At 40.4% G+C, this 20,729-nt stretch overlaps 1 protein-coding gene across 10 annotated transcripts in view; it reads left to right on the top strand.

The window, feature by feature from the left end:
- The window catches only part of TENM4 (teneurin transmembrane protein 4), a 1,217,405-nt gene that overhangs the window by 937,370 nt on the left and 259,306 nt on the right, over window positions 1–20,729 (top strand). For 7 of the 10 annotated variants that reach the window (XM_075851385.1, XM_075851380.1, XM_075851378.1 and 4 more), the window contains one exon: window positions 17,404–17,598. The exons of the other annotated variants lie outside the window; for them this stretch is intronic. In XM_075851385.1, the coding sequence (XP_075707500.1) occupies window positions 17,404–17,598 (195 nt within the window). The remainder of the gene's footprint in view (window positions 1–17,403; window positions 17,599–20,729) is intronic. 10 annotated transcript variants of the gene reach the window in all.

Raw genomic sequence — 20,729 nt, 5'->3', positions numbered from 1 at the left:
TCTTCAGTACAACCCATGCTACTAGTAATGTTTGTATATGGAGATCACATGGCTGTGTGCTGTGTCCACATACCTTTTGTAAATATAGTAAACATAAATGAAAGCGCTAATGCGTAATCTTAAAATATAAAAAAAACAAACATATTTTAGACCATAAAGCCAGGGGGTCAACATTTATGGGGAAAAAAAACCTGAAAAAAACAAATAAGATGTACAGAAGATGCTAAATATTACATGCTGATGTCACTATATATATCCTAAGATGCAGTGTTCAGAAATACTTCATGCATGCAGAAAACAAGTATAAAATATGAAAATCAACATGCTGGGAAATGTATCCAGGACACAAGGGGAACGGTACAAGGAGCCACGAGCCGGGGACGTTCAATTGGCCTAAATTTCCGTGTAGAAAATAAATAGGTGGATATAACATTAATGACAATTTGAGTTCATCTCTGGGTGAAATTCAATAATTTATCTAGAAAGGTGAAATTTTATCCTAATGACTTTAACTCCCAACATTTACACTGAGCCGATGACATGTTGCACTCCTGCCTAAAAAAGTTGTAAATAGAGAACATTGTAACTTTTTGCAAAAAGAGTTTGTAGGTAGGAGAGGATGCTGCCTTGGCTGGAGGGAACATAATACTATTTTATAGGGATTGTTCACATTATACAATCTATTTTGTTAAAAGTGCTCTCGTGAAAAAAAGCTGATCACAGGATTTGCGATCAGAGATCAACTGTAATCTGTGGGGGAACCTGCCAGCAAGTGTTCAACTTCCCTGCAGTGCCACCACAGGAAAAATGAAGCATTACACTGTTGTCATTGATATTAATGGGCTGACCATGTAATGCACCAATGTGGTGGGTCCTCCAGGGAAGAACCAGTCTTTGTAGTTTTAACATCGAAACCAGGTGCCACATTAACCTCAATAAAGGGTTCCTGTCATCAGACGGACCCGTTAAAATGTGGACATTTAGTAGGATGTACCTGCAGCCACTAAACGTCTTCCCAATCCTCCAATTGAAGGTTAATGAAGTTGAGAGGTCTTCCTAACTAGAGGATGCTGACACGTGAGCTGTCTGTTTGCTTTAGATGATTGGACCAGAATGGCTCATGACCCTTAAAGGGGCTTGCAGGAATTGACATTAATGGCCTATTCTTAGGATAGGCCATCAATCTGGGATCCTTGGGGATTCAACCTAGGACCCCATGTTTAGCAGAACGAAGGAGCCACAGAGCATTTTGGTCCCTACACTGTGGTACCAGACACAGCATACTTCCGTACTTGTGGCTGTGCCTGGTACTGCAGCTCAGCTTTAAAAAGTAAATGGGGCTGAGCTAGGGATGAGCTGCAGTACCAGGAACAGTCACATGTACAAAAGTGGTGCTGTATCTGGTACAACAGTAAATGATAGAAAAGCCCTTCACTGATATTGGCATAACTATTTCCCCCATGATTGGACATTAGGTAAGTGGGTGCAGATGTATCCCCTTATATCTCTATGTTATGGCATCTTATAAATGTCCAAACCTAAAGGGTCTGTATGGTAAAGAAATACCCAGAGTTGGACTGGCCTTACAGAGTACTAGAGGATCCTCCAGTTGGGCCCAGGCTCTGACACAATAACAGGCCCAAAGGTCCAGCAGGAGACAACACCATTTGTAGTTGACTTTAAAAACAATCACTTACCCATAGTGTCTATTTCTTATCGATTGATTCACAAATAACCTATTAGATCTTATTAACGACTTGTACTGTGTGTAGCGATTACAACAAAGATTATGATGTGACTAAAAGGGGACGTGTACATGTTTTGTATGGATGGACGGTGGGCCCTCATAACTATGTCCTTTGGTGGGGCCAAGGAACCTCAGTCCAACGATAGAAATACCCTTTAACCTCAATGTACTTTAGAAGGTTATTTTCATGGTTATTTTGTGAGTCTTTTCATCATGAAGATAAACCTTACACATTGTAATCCCTGAATGAACGTTGAGCAGCGCCGAGCGCAAGGTATCACAGGCTTATACAAAAGACACTATAACACTAGGGGAAGAAGAAAAAACTGTGTCGGTGTCTGCATCACAATTTCAGCATTCATTACCTGGGAAATAAGGAGCATAGACAGTGGGAGTCTCTCAATAAAGAGGACTTTTTGTTACATATCGCTTATGTAGTTCCGACAGTCAATCTATTACCATTTCAATTTAGCGTCTCCAAAAATGTTCCCGTTGCAGCTCCTGATTAGAGTCCCCACAGGAGATTAATAACACAGGGATCAGCCAGAAACCACTTTTCATCCCGTATCTATTGTGCCATGAACGTGATGCGGGACCGGCACTGAATAGTACATGTGCCACGTGTGCCCAACAAAAAGACAAAGATGAACCGTACACATTATGATTGGTTCTCTATGTATATATGTGAGTCATCCCTTTACCACCTATGACATAACTGTACATCATGGCCAGGAAGGGGAGTATGGAGCGTGCTTACAGGCTGAGCCAGCTCTATACTCAGCGGGTGTCGACTAAATGTTACAGCTGACACGTGACTATAACGACTGGGACTGGGATCGGAGATAACTCTGATCCCAACCATTTTACTACTTAGATGCTGTAGTCAATAGTGACCACTGCATCTAAGCCACGATCACGGGGAGCAGAGGGCTGTTGTGGCAGCCTAGGTACTTAATGAAGGCCTCCATGTCGGCCATCTTTGTGCTCCAATAAGGCCCTGCCCGATACTTAAAAAAATAAAAACTGTTAAATAAAGTTTTCAATAATGTACAAAATAAAAATATTAAAAGTAAAAAAAACGTTTATAATTTATTCCCGTAAAGTAAAAAATAAATGGTCACTATGAGAATTCCACTTGCAAAATAACTTATGATGTGTCTCGTATGTTGCTGACCATTATGCCATTTATTGGCCATGGTGGGATTGTATTCCCTTTTTTATTTCTGTTTCTTGTTTTTCCGTATTTCAATAATTCAAATAAAACGTAAAATTCGGGAAAAAAAAAGTTAAAAAGAGAAGAAATAAACATAATTGGTATCGCCGCGTCCATAAGAATTCAGATTTTTGGTCACGTTACCTGCCAAATAAAATGCAATAAAAATGTATCAAAAAGATGTATGAAACCCAAAATTGTACCAAAAGGATAAGCCATCAATATCAGACTGGTCGGCGTCCAACTCCCGACACAGCGTCGTACACTTCCATAGCAGCTATGCCTGGTATTGCAGTTCTGGTCCGATTCAAGTGAATGTGTATGGTGATGTGCCTGGTAAACAATGAGGTCAGCTGATCGGTGGGGGTGCCAGGAGTCGGACCCCAACAGATCTGATATTGATGGCCTATCCAATGGATAGGCCATCAATATAAAATGCCCACCGCTCACCGCAGCGGTCGGGACCGAACTTCCGCTTAAGCAGTTCCTGTCATGCCTAGCGGGGCTCCCATACCCCTCCAGCAGCAGCTAGTTATCGCGGCTCTTCCTATAACAGAATACGAGAGTTATACAGACAACTGCCGTATAACTACTGTATACAGAACTGTTTTAGTCGGAGCCGCAAGATCTTGCGTTCTAAAACAGTATGCCGCCTAGAATTCATAGGGCTCCATAGATAGGATAAGAAAAGATAGATAGATAGATAGATAGATAGATAGATAGATAGATAGATAGATAGATAGATAGATAGATAGATAGATAGATAGATAGATAGATAGATATGAGATAGATAGATAGATATGAGATAGATAGATAGATAGATAGATAGATAGATAGATAGATAGATAGATAGATAGATAGATAGATAGATAGATAGATAGATAGATAGATAGATAGATATGAGATAGATAGATAGATAGATAGATAGATAGATAGATAGATAGATAGATAGATAGATAGATAGATAGATAGATAGATAGATAGATAGATAGATAGATAGAGAGATAGATACATAGATAGATAGATACATAGATACATAGATATGAGATAGATAGATAGATAGATAGATAGATAGATAGATAGATAGATAGATAGATAGATAGATAGATAGATAGATAGATAGAGAGAGAGAGAGAGAGAGAGAGAGAGAGAGAGATAGATAGATAGATAGATAGATAGATAGATAGATAGATAGATAGATAGATAGATAGAAAAATCATTCAAACATTTCTTACACAATCCTATCTATGATCAGTATTACAGGTGAATGTAGGAAGGTTTGTATCTTAGCAACTAGTGAAACATTTGTTTTTATTTTCGTAACTAAAATAAAAATGGAACATAACAATTGCAGATCTGAAATGTTACAGCTGCTTTTATAGAGAGATCTCGTCTCCGCCTGTTACCAGTGACTGCAGTTCTCCACCTCTAACAAACTCTTTGTTGCTTATCAAGTATTGTTCTTCTGTTTTGTTGTTGTTATGTCACCAATAGGGGCGCTGTTGCATTGCACTTGGTTATCCCTACTTCTAAAAAAAGGAACAAATTAACCACCACATGCTGACAGGTTAATTGGCCTCCTATAAAATTGACCCCACTGTGTGTATGATTTCCTGATATAAAACAAACACGCTCCACTGGGTGAGGGGCAGATGTAAAAGAACGAGTATAGAATAAATGTATGCAGTTTCCATCATTTTATTACCAAATAGGGATCCTCTGGAAATGTAGACAAAATAAACTTCTAATATGTCCAAGAGACAGGTAAGGAGATCACATTGGTGAGGTCTGTCATCTCTGACTACCACTGGTTTCCAGAATGAACATACTCTTTAGAGCACTAAATTGGAAATAAATAAATAAATAAATATATATATATATATATATATATATATATATATATATATATATACACTATAATACTGCCCCCTATATACAAGAATATAAATACTATAATACTGCCCCCATATACAAGAATATAACTACTATTATACTGCCCCCTATTTACAAGAATATAACTACTATAATACTGCCCCCTATATACAAGAATATAACTACTATAACACTGCTCCTATATACAAGAATATAACTACTATAATACTGCTCCTATATACAAGAATATAACTACTATAATACTGCTCCTATATACAAGAATATAACTACTATAATACTGCCCCTATATACAAGAATATAACTACTATAATACTGCCCCTATATACAAGAATATAACTACTATAATACTGCTCCCTATATACAAGAATATAACTACTATAATACTGCCGCTATATACAAGAATATAACTACTATAATACTGCCCCTATATACAAGAATATAACTACTATAATACTGCCCATATATACAAGAATATAACTACTATAATACTGCCCCCTATATACAAGAATATAACTACTATAATACTGCCCCATATACAAGAATATAACACTATTATACTGCCCCCTATATACAAGAATATAATTACTCTAATACTGCCCCCTATATACAAGAATATAACTACTATAATACTGCCCCATATACAAGAATATAACTACTATTATACTGCCCCCTATATACAAGAATATAATTACTATAATACTGCCCCCTATATACAAGAATATACCTACTATAATACTGCCCCATATACAAGAATATACCTACTATAAGGGCATGACCACACATGGCGGAATTCCTCCGCAACTGTCCGCATCAATGCCGCACAGAATCTGCGTTGCAGATTCTGCAGCGGATCTGCACAAAATGTGCAGAAAATTGATGCGGACTGGCCGCTGCGGACTGCAGGAAAAGTGCTTCTCTTCTCCCTATTCAGTGCAGGATAGAGAGAAGGGACAGCACTTTCCCTAGTGAAAGTAAAAGAAATTCATACTTACCGCCCGTTGTCTTGGTGACGCGTCCCTCTTTCGGCATCCGGCCCGACCTCCCTGGATGACGCTCCAGTCCATGTGACCGCTGCAGCCTGTGCTTGGCCTGTGATTGGCTGCAGCCGTCACTTAGACTGAAACGTCATCCTGGGAGGCCGGACTGGAGACAGACGCAGGGAGTTCTCGGTAAGTATGAACTTATATTTGTTTTTACAGATACATGTATATTGAGATCGGTAGTCACTGTCCCGGGTGCAGAAACAGTTACTGCCGATCGCGTAACTCTTTCAGCACCCTGGACAGTGACTATTTACAGACGTCTCCTAGCAACGCTCCCGTCATTACGGGAGCCCCATTGACTTCCTCAGTCTGGCTGTAGACCTAGAAATACATAGGTCCAGCCAGAATGAAGAAATGTCATGGTAGTAAAAACAATACGCTCCGCAGCACACATAAGATCTGCGGACTTCATTGCGGAATTTTGACTCTCCATTGAAGTCAATGGAGAAATTCCGCCATGAGTCCGCAACCAGTCCGCCACTGCTCCGCAACAGACAGAGCATGCTGCGGACACCAAATTCCGCTCCGCAGCCTATGCTCCGCAGCGGAATTGTACGCATCGTGTAAACGAACACTGCTAAATTAAAGTGAAAGTCAATGGAGAAACGGCTCCGCTGCGGATTAACGCTGCGGAGTGTCCGCAGCGGAATTTAAGTGAAATTCCGCTATGTGTGAACCCGCCCTAATACTGCCCCTATATACAGGAATATAACTACTATAATACTGCCCCCTATATACAAGAATATAATTACTATAATACTGCCCCCTATATACAAGAATATAACTACTATAATACTGCCCCATATACAAGAATATAACTACTATAATACTGCCCCCTATATACAAGAATATAATTACTATAATACTGCCCCCTATATACAAGAATATACCTACTATAATACTGCCCCTATGTACAGGAATATAACTACTATTATACTGCCCCCTATATACAAGAATATAATTACTATAATACTGCCCCCTATATACAAGAATATAACTACTATAATACTGCCCCATATACAAGAATATAACTACTATTATACTGCCCCCTATATACAAGAATATAATTACTATAATACTGCCCCCTATATACAAGAATATAACTACTATAATACTGCCCCCTATATACAAGAATATAACTACTATAATACTGCCCCCCCTATATACAAGAATACAACTACTATAATACTGCCCCCTATAAACAAGAATATAACTACTATAGTACTGCCCCCTATATACAAGAATATAACTACTATAATACTGCTCCTATATACAAGAATATAACTGCTACAATACTGCCCCTATATATAAGAATATAACTACTATAATACTGCCCCCTATATATAAGAATATAACTCATATAATACTGCTCCCTATGTACAAGAATATAACTACTATAATAATGCCCCCTATGTACAAGAATATAACTACTATAATACTGGTCCTATATACAAGAATATAACTACTATAATACTGCTCCTATATACAAGAATATAACTACTATAATACTGCTCCCTATATACAAGAATATAACAACTATAATACTGCTCCTATATACCAGAATATAAAACTAGAATACTGCCCCTATATACAAGAATATAACTACTATAATACTGCCCCCTATGTACAAGAATATAACTACTATAATACTGCCCCCTATGTACAAGAATATAACTACTATAATACTGCCCCTATATACAAGAATATAACTACTATAATACTGCCCCTATATACAAGAATATAACTACTATAATACTGCTCCTATATACAAGAATATAACTACTATAAGGGCATGCCCCCACGTGGCGGAATTCCTCCGCAACTGTCCGCATCAATGCCGCACCTAATCCGGGTTGCGGATTACGGCTGCGGATCTGCCCAAAATGTGCAGTAAATTGATGCGGACTAGCTGCTGCGGACTGCGGGAAAAGTGCTTCCCTTCTCTCTATCAGTGCAGGATAGAGAGAAGGGACAGCACTTTCCCTAGTGAAAGTAAACGACTTTCATACTTACCGGCCGTTGTCTTATTGACGCGTCCCTCTTTCGGCATCCAGCCCGACCTCCCTGGATGACGCGTCAGTCCATGTGACCGCTGCAGCCTGTGATTGGCTGCAGCCGTCACTTACACTGAAACGTCATCCTGGGAGGCCGGACTGGAGACAGAAGCAGGGAGTTCTCGGTAAGTATGAACTTATATTTTTTTTTACAGATACATGTATATTGGGATCGGAGGTCACTGTCCAGGGTGCTGAAACAGTTACTGCCGATCGCTTAACTCTTTCAGCACCCTGGACAGTGACTATTTACTGACGTCGCCTAGCAACGCTCCCGTAATTACGGGAGCCCCATTGACTTCCTCAGTCTGGCTGTAGACCTAGAAATACATAGGTCCAGCCAGAATGAAGAAATTTCATGTTAAAAAAGCAAGACGCATCCGCAGCACACATAACATGTGCATGACAGCTGCGGACTTCATTGCGGAATTTAGAATCTCCATTGAAGTCAATGGAGAAATTCCGCCATGAGTCCGCAACCAGTCCGCCACTGCTCCGCAACAGACAGAGCATGCTGCGGACACCAAATTCCGCTCCGCAGCCTATGCTCCGCAGCGGAATTTTACTCAACGTCTAAACGAACACTTCTAAATTAAAGTGGAAGTCAATGGAGAAACGGCTCCGCTGCGGATTAACGCTGCGGAGTGTCCGCAGCGGAATTCAAGTGCCATTCCGCCACGTGTGAACCCAGCCTAAGGGCATGACCACACATGGCGGAATTCCTCCGCAACTGTCCGCATCAATGCCGCACAGAATCTGCGTTGCAGATTCTGCAGCGGATCTGCACAAAATGTGCAGAAAATTGATGCGGACTGGCCGCTGCGGACTGCAGGAAAAGTGCTTCTCTTCTCCCTATTCAGTGCAGGATAGAGAGAAGGGACAGCACTTTCCCTAGTGAAAGTCAATGAAATTCATACTTACCGCCCGTTGTCTTGGTGACGCGTCCCTCTTTCGGCATCCGGCCCGACCTCCCTGGATGACGCTCCAGTCCATGTGACCGCTGCAGCCTGTGCTTGGCCTGTGATTGGCTGCAGCCGTCACTTACACTGAAACGTCATCCTGGGAGGCCGGACTGTAGACAGACGCAGGGAGTTCTCGGTAAGTATGAACTTATATTTTTTTTAACAGATACATGTATATTGAGATCGGTAGTCACTGTCCCGGGTGCAGAAACAGTTACTGCCGATCGCGTAACTCTTTCAGCACCCTGGACAGTGACTATTTACAGACGTCTCCTAGCAACGCTCCCGTCATTACGGGAGCCCCATTGACTTCCTCAGTCTGGCTGTAGACCTAGAAATACATAGGTCCAGCCAGAATGAAGAAATGTCATGGTAGTAAAAACAATACGCTCCGCAGCACACATAAGATCTGCGGACTTCATTGCGGAATTTTGACTCTCCATTGAAGTCAATGGAGAAATTCCGCCATGAGTCCGCAACCAGTCCGCCACTGCTCCGCAACAGACAGAGCATGCTGCGGACACCAAATTCCGCTCCGCAGCCTATGCTCCGCAGCGGAATTGTACGCATCGTGTAAACGAACACTGCTAAATTAAAGTGAAAGTCAATGGAGAAACGGCTCCGCTGCGGATTAACGCTGCGGAGTGTCCGCAGCGGAATTTAAGTGAAATTCCGCTATGTGTGAACCCGCCCTAATACTGCCCCCTATATACAAGAATATAACTACTATAATACTGCCCCTTATATACAAGAATATAACTACTATAATACTGCTCCTATATACAAGATTATAACTACTATAATACTGCCCCCTATGTACAAGAATATAACTACTATAATACTGTTCCCTATGTACAAGACTATATCTACTATAATACTGCCCCCTATATACAAGAATATAACTACTATAATACTGCCCCCTATATACAAGAATATAACTACTATAATACTGCCCCCTATATACAAGAATGTATTTACTATAATACTGCTCCTATATACAAGAATATAACTACTATAATACTGCCCCTATATACAAGAATATAACTACTATAATACTGCCCCCTATATACAAGAATATAACTACTATAATACTGCCCCCTATATACAAGAATGTATTTACTATAATACTGCCCCTATATACAAGAATATAACTACTATAATACTGCTCCCTATATACAAGAATATAACTACTATAATACTGCTCCTATATACAAGAATATAACTACTATAATACTGCCCCCTATATACAAGAATATAATTACTATAATACTGCCCCCTATATACAAGAATATAACTACTATAATACTGCCCCCTAAATACAAGAATATAACTACTATAATACTGCTCCTATATACAAGAATGTATTTACTATAATACTGCCCCTATATACAAGAATATAACTACTATAATACTGCCTCCTATATACAAGAATATAACTACTATAATACTGCCCCTATATACAAGAATATAACTACTATAATACTGCTCCTATATACAAGAATATAACTACTATAATACTGCTCCCTATATACAAGAATATAACTACTATAATACTGCCCCCTAAATACAAGAATATAACTACTATAATACTGCCCCCTAAATACAAGAATATAACTACTATAATACTGCTCCTATATACAAGAATGTATTTACTATAATACTGCCCCTATATACAAGAATATAACTACTATAATACTGCCTCCTATATACAAGAATATAACTACTATAATACTGCCCCTATATACAAGAATATAACTACTATAATACTGCCCCTATATACAAGAATATAACTACTATAATACTGCCCCCTATATACAAGAATATAACTACTATAATACTGCCCCCTAAATACAAGAATATAACTACTATAATACTGCTCCTATATACAAGAATGTATTTACTATAATACTGCCCCTATATACAAGAATATAACTACTATAATACTGCCCCTATATACAAGAATATAACTACTATAATACTTCTCCTATATACAAGAATATAACTACTATAATACTGCCCCCTATATACAAGAATATAACTACTATAATACTGCCTCCTATATACAAGAATATAACTACTATAATACTGCCCCTATATACAAGAATATAACTACTATAATACTGCCTTCTATATACAAGAATATAACTACTATAATACTGCCCCCTATATACAAGAATATAACTACTATAATACTGCCCCTATATACAAGAATATAACTACTATAATACTGTCCCTATATACAAGAATATAACTACTATAATACTGCCCTCTATATACAAGAATATAACTACTATAATACTGCCGACTATGTACAAGAATATAACTACTATAATACTGCCCCAATATACAAGAATATAACTACTATAATACTGCCTTCTATATACAAGAATATAACTACTATAATACTGCCCCCTATATACAAGAATATAACTACTATAATACTGCCGACTATGTACAAGAATATAACTACTATAATACTGCCCCAATATACAAGAATATAACTACTATAATACTGCCTTCTATATACAAGAATATAACTACTATAATACTGCCCCCTATATACAAGAATATAACTACTATAATACTGCCTTCTATATACAAGAATATAACTACTATAATACTGCCCCCTATATACAAGAATATAACTACTATAATACTGCCCCTATATACAAGAATATAACTACTATAATACTGCCCCTATATACAAGAATATAACTACTATAATACTGCCTTCTATATACAAGAATATAACTACTATAATACTGCCCCCTATATACAAGAATATAACTACTATAATACTGCCCCTATATACAAGAATATAACTACTATAATACTGCCCCTATATACAAGAATATAACTACTATAATACTGCCCCCTATATACAAGAATGTTTTTTTTCTATAATACTGCCCCCTATAATATAAAATCATTAGTATACAGAGAAGTGAAAATAGTGAGATAAGGGCTTATTTAGACGAACGTATAATACGTCCGTGCAACACGCGTGATTTTCACGCGTGATTTTCACGCGCCTCGCACGGACCTATGTTAGTCTATGGGGCCGTGCAGACAGTCCGTGATTTTCACACAGCGTGTGTCCGCTGTGTAAAACTCACGACATGTCCTATATTTGTGCGTTGTTCGCGCATCACGCACCCATTGAAGCCAATGGGTGCGTGATAATCACGCGCAGCTCACGGAAGCACTTCCGTGTGACGCGCGTGATTCGTGCAACAGCAGTATAAAAGTATGAATGAAAACAGAAAAGCACCACGTGCTACAAACATACAAACAGAGTGTCATGATGATGGCGGCTGCGCGAAAATCACGCAGCCACGCATCATATGGTGATGACACACGGAGCCGTTAAGTACCTTTTGCGCGTGCAAAACGCACACGCTCGTGTAAATGCAGCCTTAATGAAATATAACCAGACAATTTACACTAAACACAACACGACATTCTCTAGTCTTTGCCCTGTGGACCCGTCTAGCAGTAAATAACCGCCCCCCCCCCCCTCTCTTCTTAGATTCACATTTTTGCAAAAACAGGAATTGATTTGTTTATGAACATGTGCAGTTTATAGTGATTTGCAATCAATTTTCAGTGTGAGGCTCCATTGTTTATAGAGGGCTGGTGGCAGGGGCACCTCCTTTTTCGGGGAGGGACACAACTGTCAATCACCCGTCTGGCTCAGGAGTTTAAAGGTCTGGAATTCCAGCTGTGCACCATTCACTATTAAACCCAGAATCTTGGCCTGGAAGAACCTGATTTCCTTAACTCATCGTGTAAACAATTAACGAAAAACCTGAAATAATAAATAGATGGAATGGGCCTGAAAGAGGAAAGTGGGTACAGTATCCAGTTTAATTGATGGGTGAAGATTGAGGACCCAGACTTAGCCATGCAAATTGGTCTTTGTGGGAAAAAACCTGGTATTGAAATGGCACAGTATGGTGTCGCTCGGGATTATTTGAGGTTTAAATCAGTAGAAGTTTAAGGCCTTAATTTCATAGCTGGATCCTCACTCCTACTGGGAAGTAGCGGAACACGTGCTCACAAGTGCCTGTCTTCATTACGCATTGGTCTAGTAATTCAGTTGACACAAAAATATTCATTAGAAAAGACTTAGAGGAGCTGTAATTCTAATGAGAAATAGTTTTTACGCATTTACTTGAATTTGTAAATTTTTGAAAATTTTTGAAAAATATTTTTGATTACATTTTTGAATTTTTTTTTTTTAATGTTTGTTATTTTTTTTTCCCCTGTCTATATTTTCCTAGTATTTCATGTCATATTTTGTATAATGTATCATGTTTAAAGCACTAGAAATGTTTCATGTCTTGTTTCCGATCCTGTCCGATCTGTTTTTCTTGTGTCTGATTAATGAAGTGACGCACACACAGCTTTTTGGGGATCTAAAGGGTTAAAAAATAAAAGGACTCAAATATTATTATATAGCACCAACATATTCCACAGTGCATTTCAATTCTTGGCATTTAGTGTTCGTCGAAAGTCTAACTTAAGGAGAGTCCTAAAATAAAAAAAATAATGAAATCCCTAAAGTAACATCTGGCCAATGCGTCAAAACAATGTTTTTTTAGTTTTGTCCGTGTGCTATACACAATTTTGCAGATAGCACACGGATCCTTTCATTTATATCATTTATTTAGGTCATTTATTTCATTTGACCCCCATGTACCCAACCGTGATGTTCACGGACCCATGTGGGGACAACGAGTCCAATCACAAAAACTCAGGACATGTCATTTTACGGTCCGTATTTGCGGATCATGTGACCTACTCGGGGTTGGGACAAACTAGTGACATCATCAATTCCAGCCCTCCTTCTTTTTGCGGATCGGTGAATACTGATGCACTATGGAACAATTTTTGCGGACCTTTTACGCCTCGAATTACGCCTGAAAAGACGGCTCCAATACGTCGGCAAACATCTGCCCGTTGCTTGCAATGGGTCTTACGATGTTCTGTGCAGACGACCTGTCATTTTACGCGTTGCTGTCAAAAGATGGCGCGTAAAATGACGGCCCATCAAAAGAAGTGCAGGACACTTCTTGGGACGTTTTTGGAGCCGTTTTTCCATAGACTCCAATGAAAACCAGCTCCAAAAACGGCCACGAAAAACGCAGCGAAAAACGTGAGTTGCTCAAAAAACGTCTGAAAATCAGGAGCTGTTTTCTCTTGAAAACAGCTCCGTATTTTGAGACGTTTTTGACTCTGCGTGTGAACATACCCTTAATGTGGGTGCAGACAGCGAATTACAGATGACACTCGGAAACAACACGGCCGTTATATACGGACATACGAAATGGTTGCGGAGGCAACTGAAAGGCATTACAGACCCAAATACGGACAGTAGGATCCGTAGTCTGCGGCCCGGTCAACGGCAAGAGTCGTGTGCATGAGGCTCAGGCTGAATTCACACATGCAATTTTTGATGCAGTTTCTGGTGCAGATAATATTTTTGCATCCACTTCTGGCTTTGGCTTAGGCCGCCTTCACACACAGACTTTTTCTGGCGATTTAAACTGTATAAGGCCTCATTCACACGACAGGGTTTCCCGGCCGGATGCCGGCCGTTCATAAATCGGCCGGCACCCGGCTGCATTAGGAATAATAGACCCCTAATGGGGCTATTCACACGACCGATTTTTTGACAGCCGGGAAAACCGGCTGTCAAAAAATGGGACATGCTCTATTTTCGGACGGGTACCCGGCCACCCGGCTCCCATAGAAGTCTATGGGGCCGGGTAATACACGGCCATCACCGGAATGTGTCCCGAGTGATGGCCGGGTTTTCCGTGGCTTGCGCTCTATCTCCTCCTCCTCACAGCGCAGAGTGCATGTGAGGAGGAGGAGTTTATGCCATTCGGACGAATGGCATCGCTGTACACTGTGTGGCAGGGCCGGGGTGTACAGCAGGTGGAGGGAGCGCTGCGCTGGCTCCCTTCCCCTGCTTGTTTTAAAATCGCCCTGGCCCGGCGACACCTTCCATGGCGCCGCTAGCAGCTGCTGCTGCTGCTACTACTGTAGCGACGCCACTATAGCAGAGCAGGGAGGTATCTCCCCGCTCTATGTGCTAGCCGCACTTTAGCTCCTTGAAGGAGCAGAATCCCCGTGTTTTCGGGGATTCCGCTCCTGGACAGAGCGCTTGATGTCTCTGTCCATATCTGGGCAGTGACATCAGGGGAAACTCCTGAAGCGGAATCCCCGAACACATGGGGATTCCCCTTCAGGAGTTGCCGCTGATGTCACTGTCCGGATCTGCCCGGCCTGGCACTGATGCAAAACTTAATGCAAACCGGCCGGGCAAAATGGCCGATTTTACTGGCCGACACTCGGGCTCGGGAACGACCCGGTCGTGTGAATCCCGCCTAAGAAATGCCAACTAGGGTTTTTGGTGGCGTTGTTTTTTTACTTTGTAAAGCCATGTTCACACAAGGCGGATACGCTGCGTAAAAGCCGCAGGGCGTTCCAGGCCAAAAACCGCACCAAATTGTGGTGCAGATTTGTGGGCAAAATGTCAGCAGGTTAAAAAAAAAGGCTTATACTTACCCCCGTAGTCATCTCGATGCGTCCCTCTGACGTCCTGCAGCCCGGCCTCCTGGGATGATGTTTCGTCCCCTGTGACCACTGCCGCTTGTGATTGGCTGCAGCAGTCACATGGGGTGAAACGTCATCCCTGGAGGCTGGGCTGGACGCAGAAGTACAGAGATGTTGGGTAAGCATAAGGCCGGGTTCCGATGTAGCAGAAACGCTGCAGAATTTCCGCAACGGAATTCTGTGCGGAAATTCTGCAGCCTTTACAGTAGCAGCAAAGTGGATGAGATTTAGTAAATCTCATGCCCACGCTGCGGGGAAAAAACAGCGTTAAGGGCTTATTTACACTAACGTGATATACGTCCGTGCAACACGCGTGATTTTCACGCGCGTCGCACTGACCTATGTTAGTCTATGGGGCCGTGCAGACAGTCCGTGATTTTTGCGCAGCGTGAGTCCGCTGCGTAAAACTCACGACAGGTCCTATATTTGTGCGTTTTTCGCGCATCACGCACCCATTGAATTCAATGGGTGCCTGAAGATCACGCGCACCACACAGAAGCACTTCCGTAGGACGAGCGTGATTCGCGCAACAGCAGTAAAAAGTATGAATGGAAACAGAAAAGCACCACGTGCTTTTCTGTTTACAAACATCCAAACGGAGTGTCATAATGATGGCGGCTGCGCGAAAATCACATCATACGCAGCTGACACACAGAGCTGCTAAGTGCCTTTTGCGCACGCAAAATGCAGCGTTTTTTGCGTGCACAAAACGGACACGCTCGTGTAAATCCGCCCTAAACTTTAATAAACTGACCTGCTGCAGAATTTAATTTCGCAGCATAAATTTATGTCAATTTACGCTTGTGTAAATCCGGCCTTATGCTGCGCATTTTCCACAACTAAATCTGTTGGGGAAAATCCGCAGTATTTACGCTACGTGTGAACATAACATTCTGTACGTGCTTCTTGCTGTGGTCTTTTTTTAAGAAAAAAAAATTGCTTTAAAAATTGCATCATGTGTGACCCTGGTGTAAAAAAAACTGCACCAAAAACTGCGCGTGTGAATCTAAGGGTATGTTCACACGGCTCATTTTCAGCCGTTGTTCGGGCTGGAAAAGCCCTGAAAAACGGCTGAAAATACAGAAGCTGAACGCCTCCAAACATCTGCCCATTGATTTCAATGGGAAAAAATGCGCTTCGTTCTGACGGGGCGTTTTAAAAAAAAAAAAAAAGAAAGGCATGTCACTTCTTCAGCCGTTTTTGGAGCCGTTTTTTCATTGGGTCTATAGACAAACAGCTCCAAAAACGGCCGCAAAAAAACGCTTGATGCTTTAAAAATGTTTAAAGATCAGGGGCAGTTTTTCCTGGAAAGCAGCTCCGTATTTTACAGCCGTTTTTTTTTTGCTGTGTGAACATACCCTAAATGTTTTTTCATTTTTTAGGTTTTTTTTCGACAAAATGTGAATTAAAAAAAGACACAAAGACAAACACCAAGATATAGTTGTAGCTCAAGTTCATCACCACTAAAATGAACCCTTAAAATTTTTTTTTATGAATTCAGTATAAAAAGTGAAGGAATATTTTATTTTTATTTTTTTACTTCGGTCACATTTTCATCTGACAAAACGTCAATCCCTCAATCTAAAAAAAAAAAAATATTCAAAAAAATTATTTTGGCCTTTTATATTTTTTTTTGTAGAATACTTTTTCATTTTTGAGTTTTTTTCACAAATTTGACTACAAAAAAAGCCACAAATAAAATGAATTAACCATTGAAATACCAGACTACTCCTTATTATTGGACGCGGCTTGACTTTTCCCCCAAAAAATAATCCAAAATGTAAAAAAGATCAGGCAGGTGAGCCGAGTGTGCGCCTCTTCCCTGTACACGGTTTTGATTCGTGTGTGTGTTTGTGTGTGTTCACAGGTCCTCCCTTGCATTGTTCATCTGCTTCATCAACCCCTATTGAACAAACCCCCTCCCCTCCCCCTACCCCAGGAGCCAATGGTTGCCAGAGGAGGCTGATAGGCCAGCCAGCCCAGCACTCAGAGTCTGGAGATTTTGCACACAATTCAGTCTTAGTTAAAAGTGGTTCTGCAAACCTGGGAGTCTCCGCTAATGGTGAGTGCTGCTCATATGTTTATTACTCTGCTGCTATGGCATGCGTTATATTGTACGCAGCTCCTGCGCCCCTGTGTGCATTATACCCTGTGCATTATATGCAGGCATGTGACTGTCTATGTGTGAGAAGATCTAGGCAGGGATTCTCTCCTGCTCTGTGTTTTACTGTCCTTATGTGTTTTGTGCTGCAGTAAAATTGTTACATTTGTGTCATGTTTACTTTGGGTTTTTGCTGTTTTTTAAGTATGTTTTTGAAATAATGGACTTTTTGGATACAGCTTTGCTTTCTAGTGAATATTTTCTGTGTACACTGGTGTATAAGCAATGTGCAAGCAGACACTGCCATCTCTGCTCACTGTGGGTTCTTTTTGTTTTTGTTTTTTTTTTTATTTTTTTTTTTGAAACTTTCTATATATATGTGTGTATATATATATATATATATATATATATATATATAATTAATAAAAAAAATATATTTTCTTTTTGGGTTTTTTTCACCAAAATAATACACTTTGAAGCAAGACTATCTTTTTGGAGTACACTACTCCACCGGTTGTATATACATATATACAGTGCATCCAGGATTAACCCTTGAGGGCACCTAAATGTCTTAAAAATATAATCTTGCTGTAGTACCTTGTTCTCTGCGCGTGGAGGTGCCTAAACTGATGGCTCTGTCTGCCGCCTTGTATTCTAAGCATTTGTGTACCTTGCTGTGTTACTTTGTAGCATCGTTTTACCGCTCCTCGTTTTATTACGCTACAGTATTACATGTGTGCCTGGTGATTATACTGTTACATTCATACCCTGGCTTCTACCATGATGGCCATTACAGAACCTTTTTCTTGTGCTTGCAGCTCACTTTGGCTAATAGGATTGCTTTGCAGTTCTGAGTATTGGAATTTTATGTTGTATTTGTATTGCGGATGGCTATGGAAGCAATGAGATAGATAGATAATATATGTTTAACCCTTGGGGGCACAGACGGCCTACTAATATTATTGTATGATCATCAGAATCTATTGAATGGGAGCAATTCATTTTAATGTAGATTATCATCCAGGTTTTGACCCCAGATGTAGCAGTGCTGAATAGCTGCATTTGCACAGCATGGCAATTCAAGGTTAAATTGATGCAATGCATTAACCTGCAGTCCTATGTAAAACTTCAGATACTGCAGACTTCTCTCTACTGCATCTGACAAATTGTTCTCTACTACATCTCTCTATTACATGCACAGCGCAGGTAGAGGGAGAGATGCCCTTCTGTTATGTAAACCACAAGCATGTACGGTTGTAGCAGAGCTAAACTTGTTCATTTCGCACAACTGTGTATTTATCTAATGCTTTACATGGGACTGCAGGTAAACTCGGAGAGTTAGGGTATTATGATACAGTCCCTACAAAATCGGCTCTGCTACATTTGTATGTTATTCAATTTGTTAATCTTCATAGCAGGACGACATTGCTCCTCGTTCTTGTATCACACTACAGCACATGTGCTCACACTGTTTATATAGAGCATGTTGGGTTAACCTTTGAGGATATAAACTAGTCTAAGGCCATGTTCACACGCTTAACAAAAACGGCTGAAAATACGGAGCTGTTTTCAAGGGAAAACCACCTCTGATTTTCCGCTGGTATTTTTAAAGCAACTTGCGTTTTTTACGGACATTTTTGGAGCGGTTTTTCTATTGAGTCAATGAAAAACGGCTCCAAAAATGGCTCAAGAAGTGACATGCACTTCTTCTTTTTTCCGGAGAGTGTTTTTTTTTACGCAACGTTTTTAAAAACGGCCGTGTAAAAGAATGCACTGTGGGGATGGAACGCCGTTTTTCCCATTGAAATCAATGGGCAGATGTTTGTAAGCGTCCGTCCCCCGTATTTTCAGCTGTTTTTCAGGGGGGGGGGGGGGACACGGCTGGAAAAACAGCTAAGATAGGCCGTGCAGACATACCCTCAGAAGTAAACCTTGGGATGAAGCTTCACTACCTTGTGGATTAATACAGACGTGCACGTGGGCATTGCCTGTATAGGATGGTTACCTAACAATTATATGGGAGTGTAACGAGCAGAAAGCAACGCGGGGGAGGTTTATTAATGCTGTGCTAAATTTAGAAATGATAAAACGAGACCAAACGGGCAGAAGCTGCGCCGAATCAATCACGGTGGCGCATGCGGTATGATAAATTTTTCGTGACTCAGACATTTTTTTTCTTTCTAACGCCTGGCTGGCGTGCTATACATCTATGTTTTGCAGCAAAAAAAATGGCGCACGCTGTTAATCTGGTGCATTTTACGACTCTTTGCCACTCCCCTTTTCAAAACTATCAAGGAATGTGCAAAAAGTGTGTACAACACCTAATAAAGTTGACGCACGTCATACGCCACTTTTTCAGCGCAAACTGCCAGAATTCTGCACGATTTGCTTACTAAATCTCTTCTTTTATGCTCAGAAGGGCAGTTGTTACAAGTTTTTGCTGAAAAATTACTATGCAACTAGGATCATTTACATTGTAGCGCTGTAGTTTATTAATAGTGGGTCCTGCCATGGATACTAACCACAGCCCAGAGATTCAGCACTGTACCTGCGCTGCATGGAAATGAAAAACCTCTTACACTGTTCATTCACTTCCTGAAGTAAATGGCCGTCACCTTACATGTCCCACAGAAGATTTAGATTATTTGTATACAGTGCGGGCGACAATCTGATTTTTCGGGACCAGATTTGGTACCCATGGCGGGACTCAATTGAATAATAAAATTTCTATAAATACTGTAACAAATTGCTTGATGTAAATTTTTGGCTAAAGCTTCAATGTTACTGACTTATGGATCAATGCCTCCCAGTTAATATTAGTCAGTAATACAATATGGATACAATCGTAGGATTAGCGGCAACTGGATTTATTATGTGATAGATTAGTATGGTTATATAGGTGCCTTTTATTTTACGAGAGTGCGGTTGCGTGTAGCGGCGGCCAAAACCCGGCTCACATGCGGTAGCCAATGGCTCCCACAATTTTGCCAGATACTATAGGCATTCATGCATGGGTCAAGTCTATTATTACATTTAAGTGGTTTAAGTTTCCAATACAAGTGTTTGCTTTGCAGAAATGTCAGATTCATTAC

This window comes from Rhinoderma darwinii, chromosome 2 (genome assembly GCF_050947455.1).
Source record: "Rhinoderma darwinii isolate aRhiDar2 chromosome 2, aRhiDar2.hap1, whole genome shotgun sequence".
NCBI lineage: Eukaryota > Metazoa > Chordata > Amphibia > Anura > Rhinodermatidae > Rhinoderma > Rhinoderma darwinii.
This window is presented reverse-complemented; position numbering and strand designations above follow the sequence as displayed.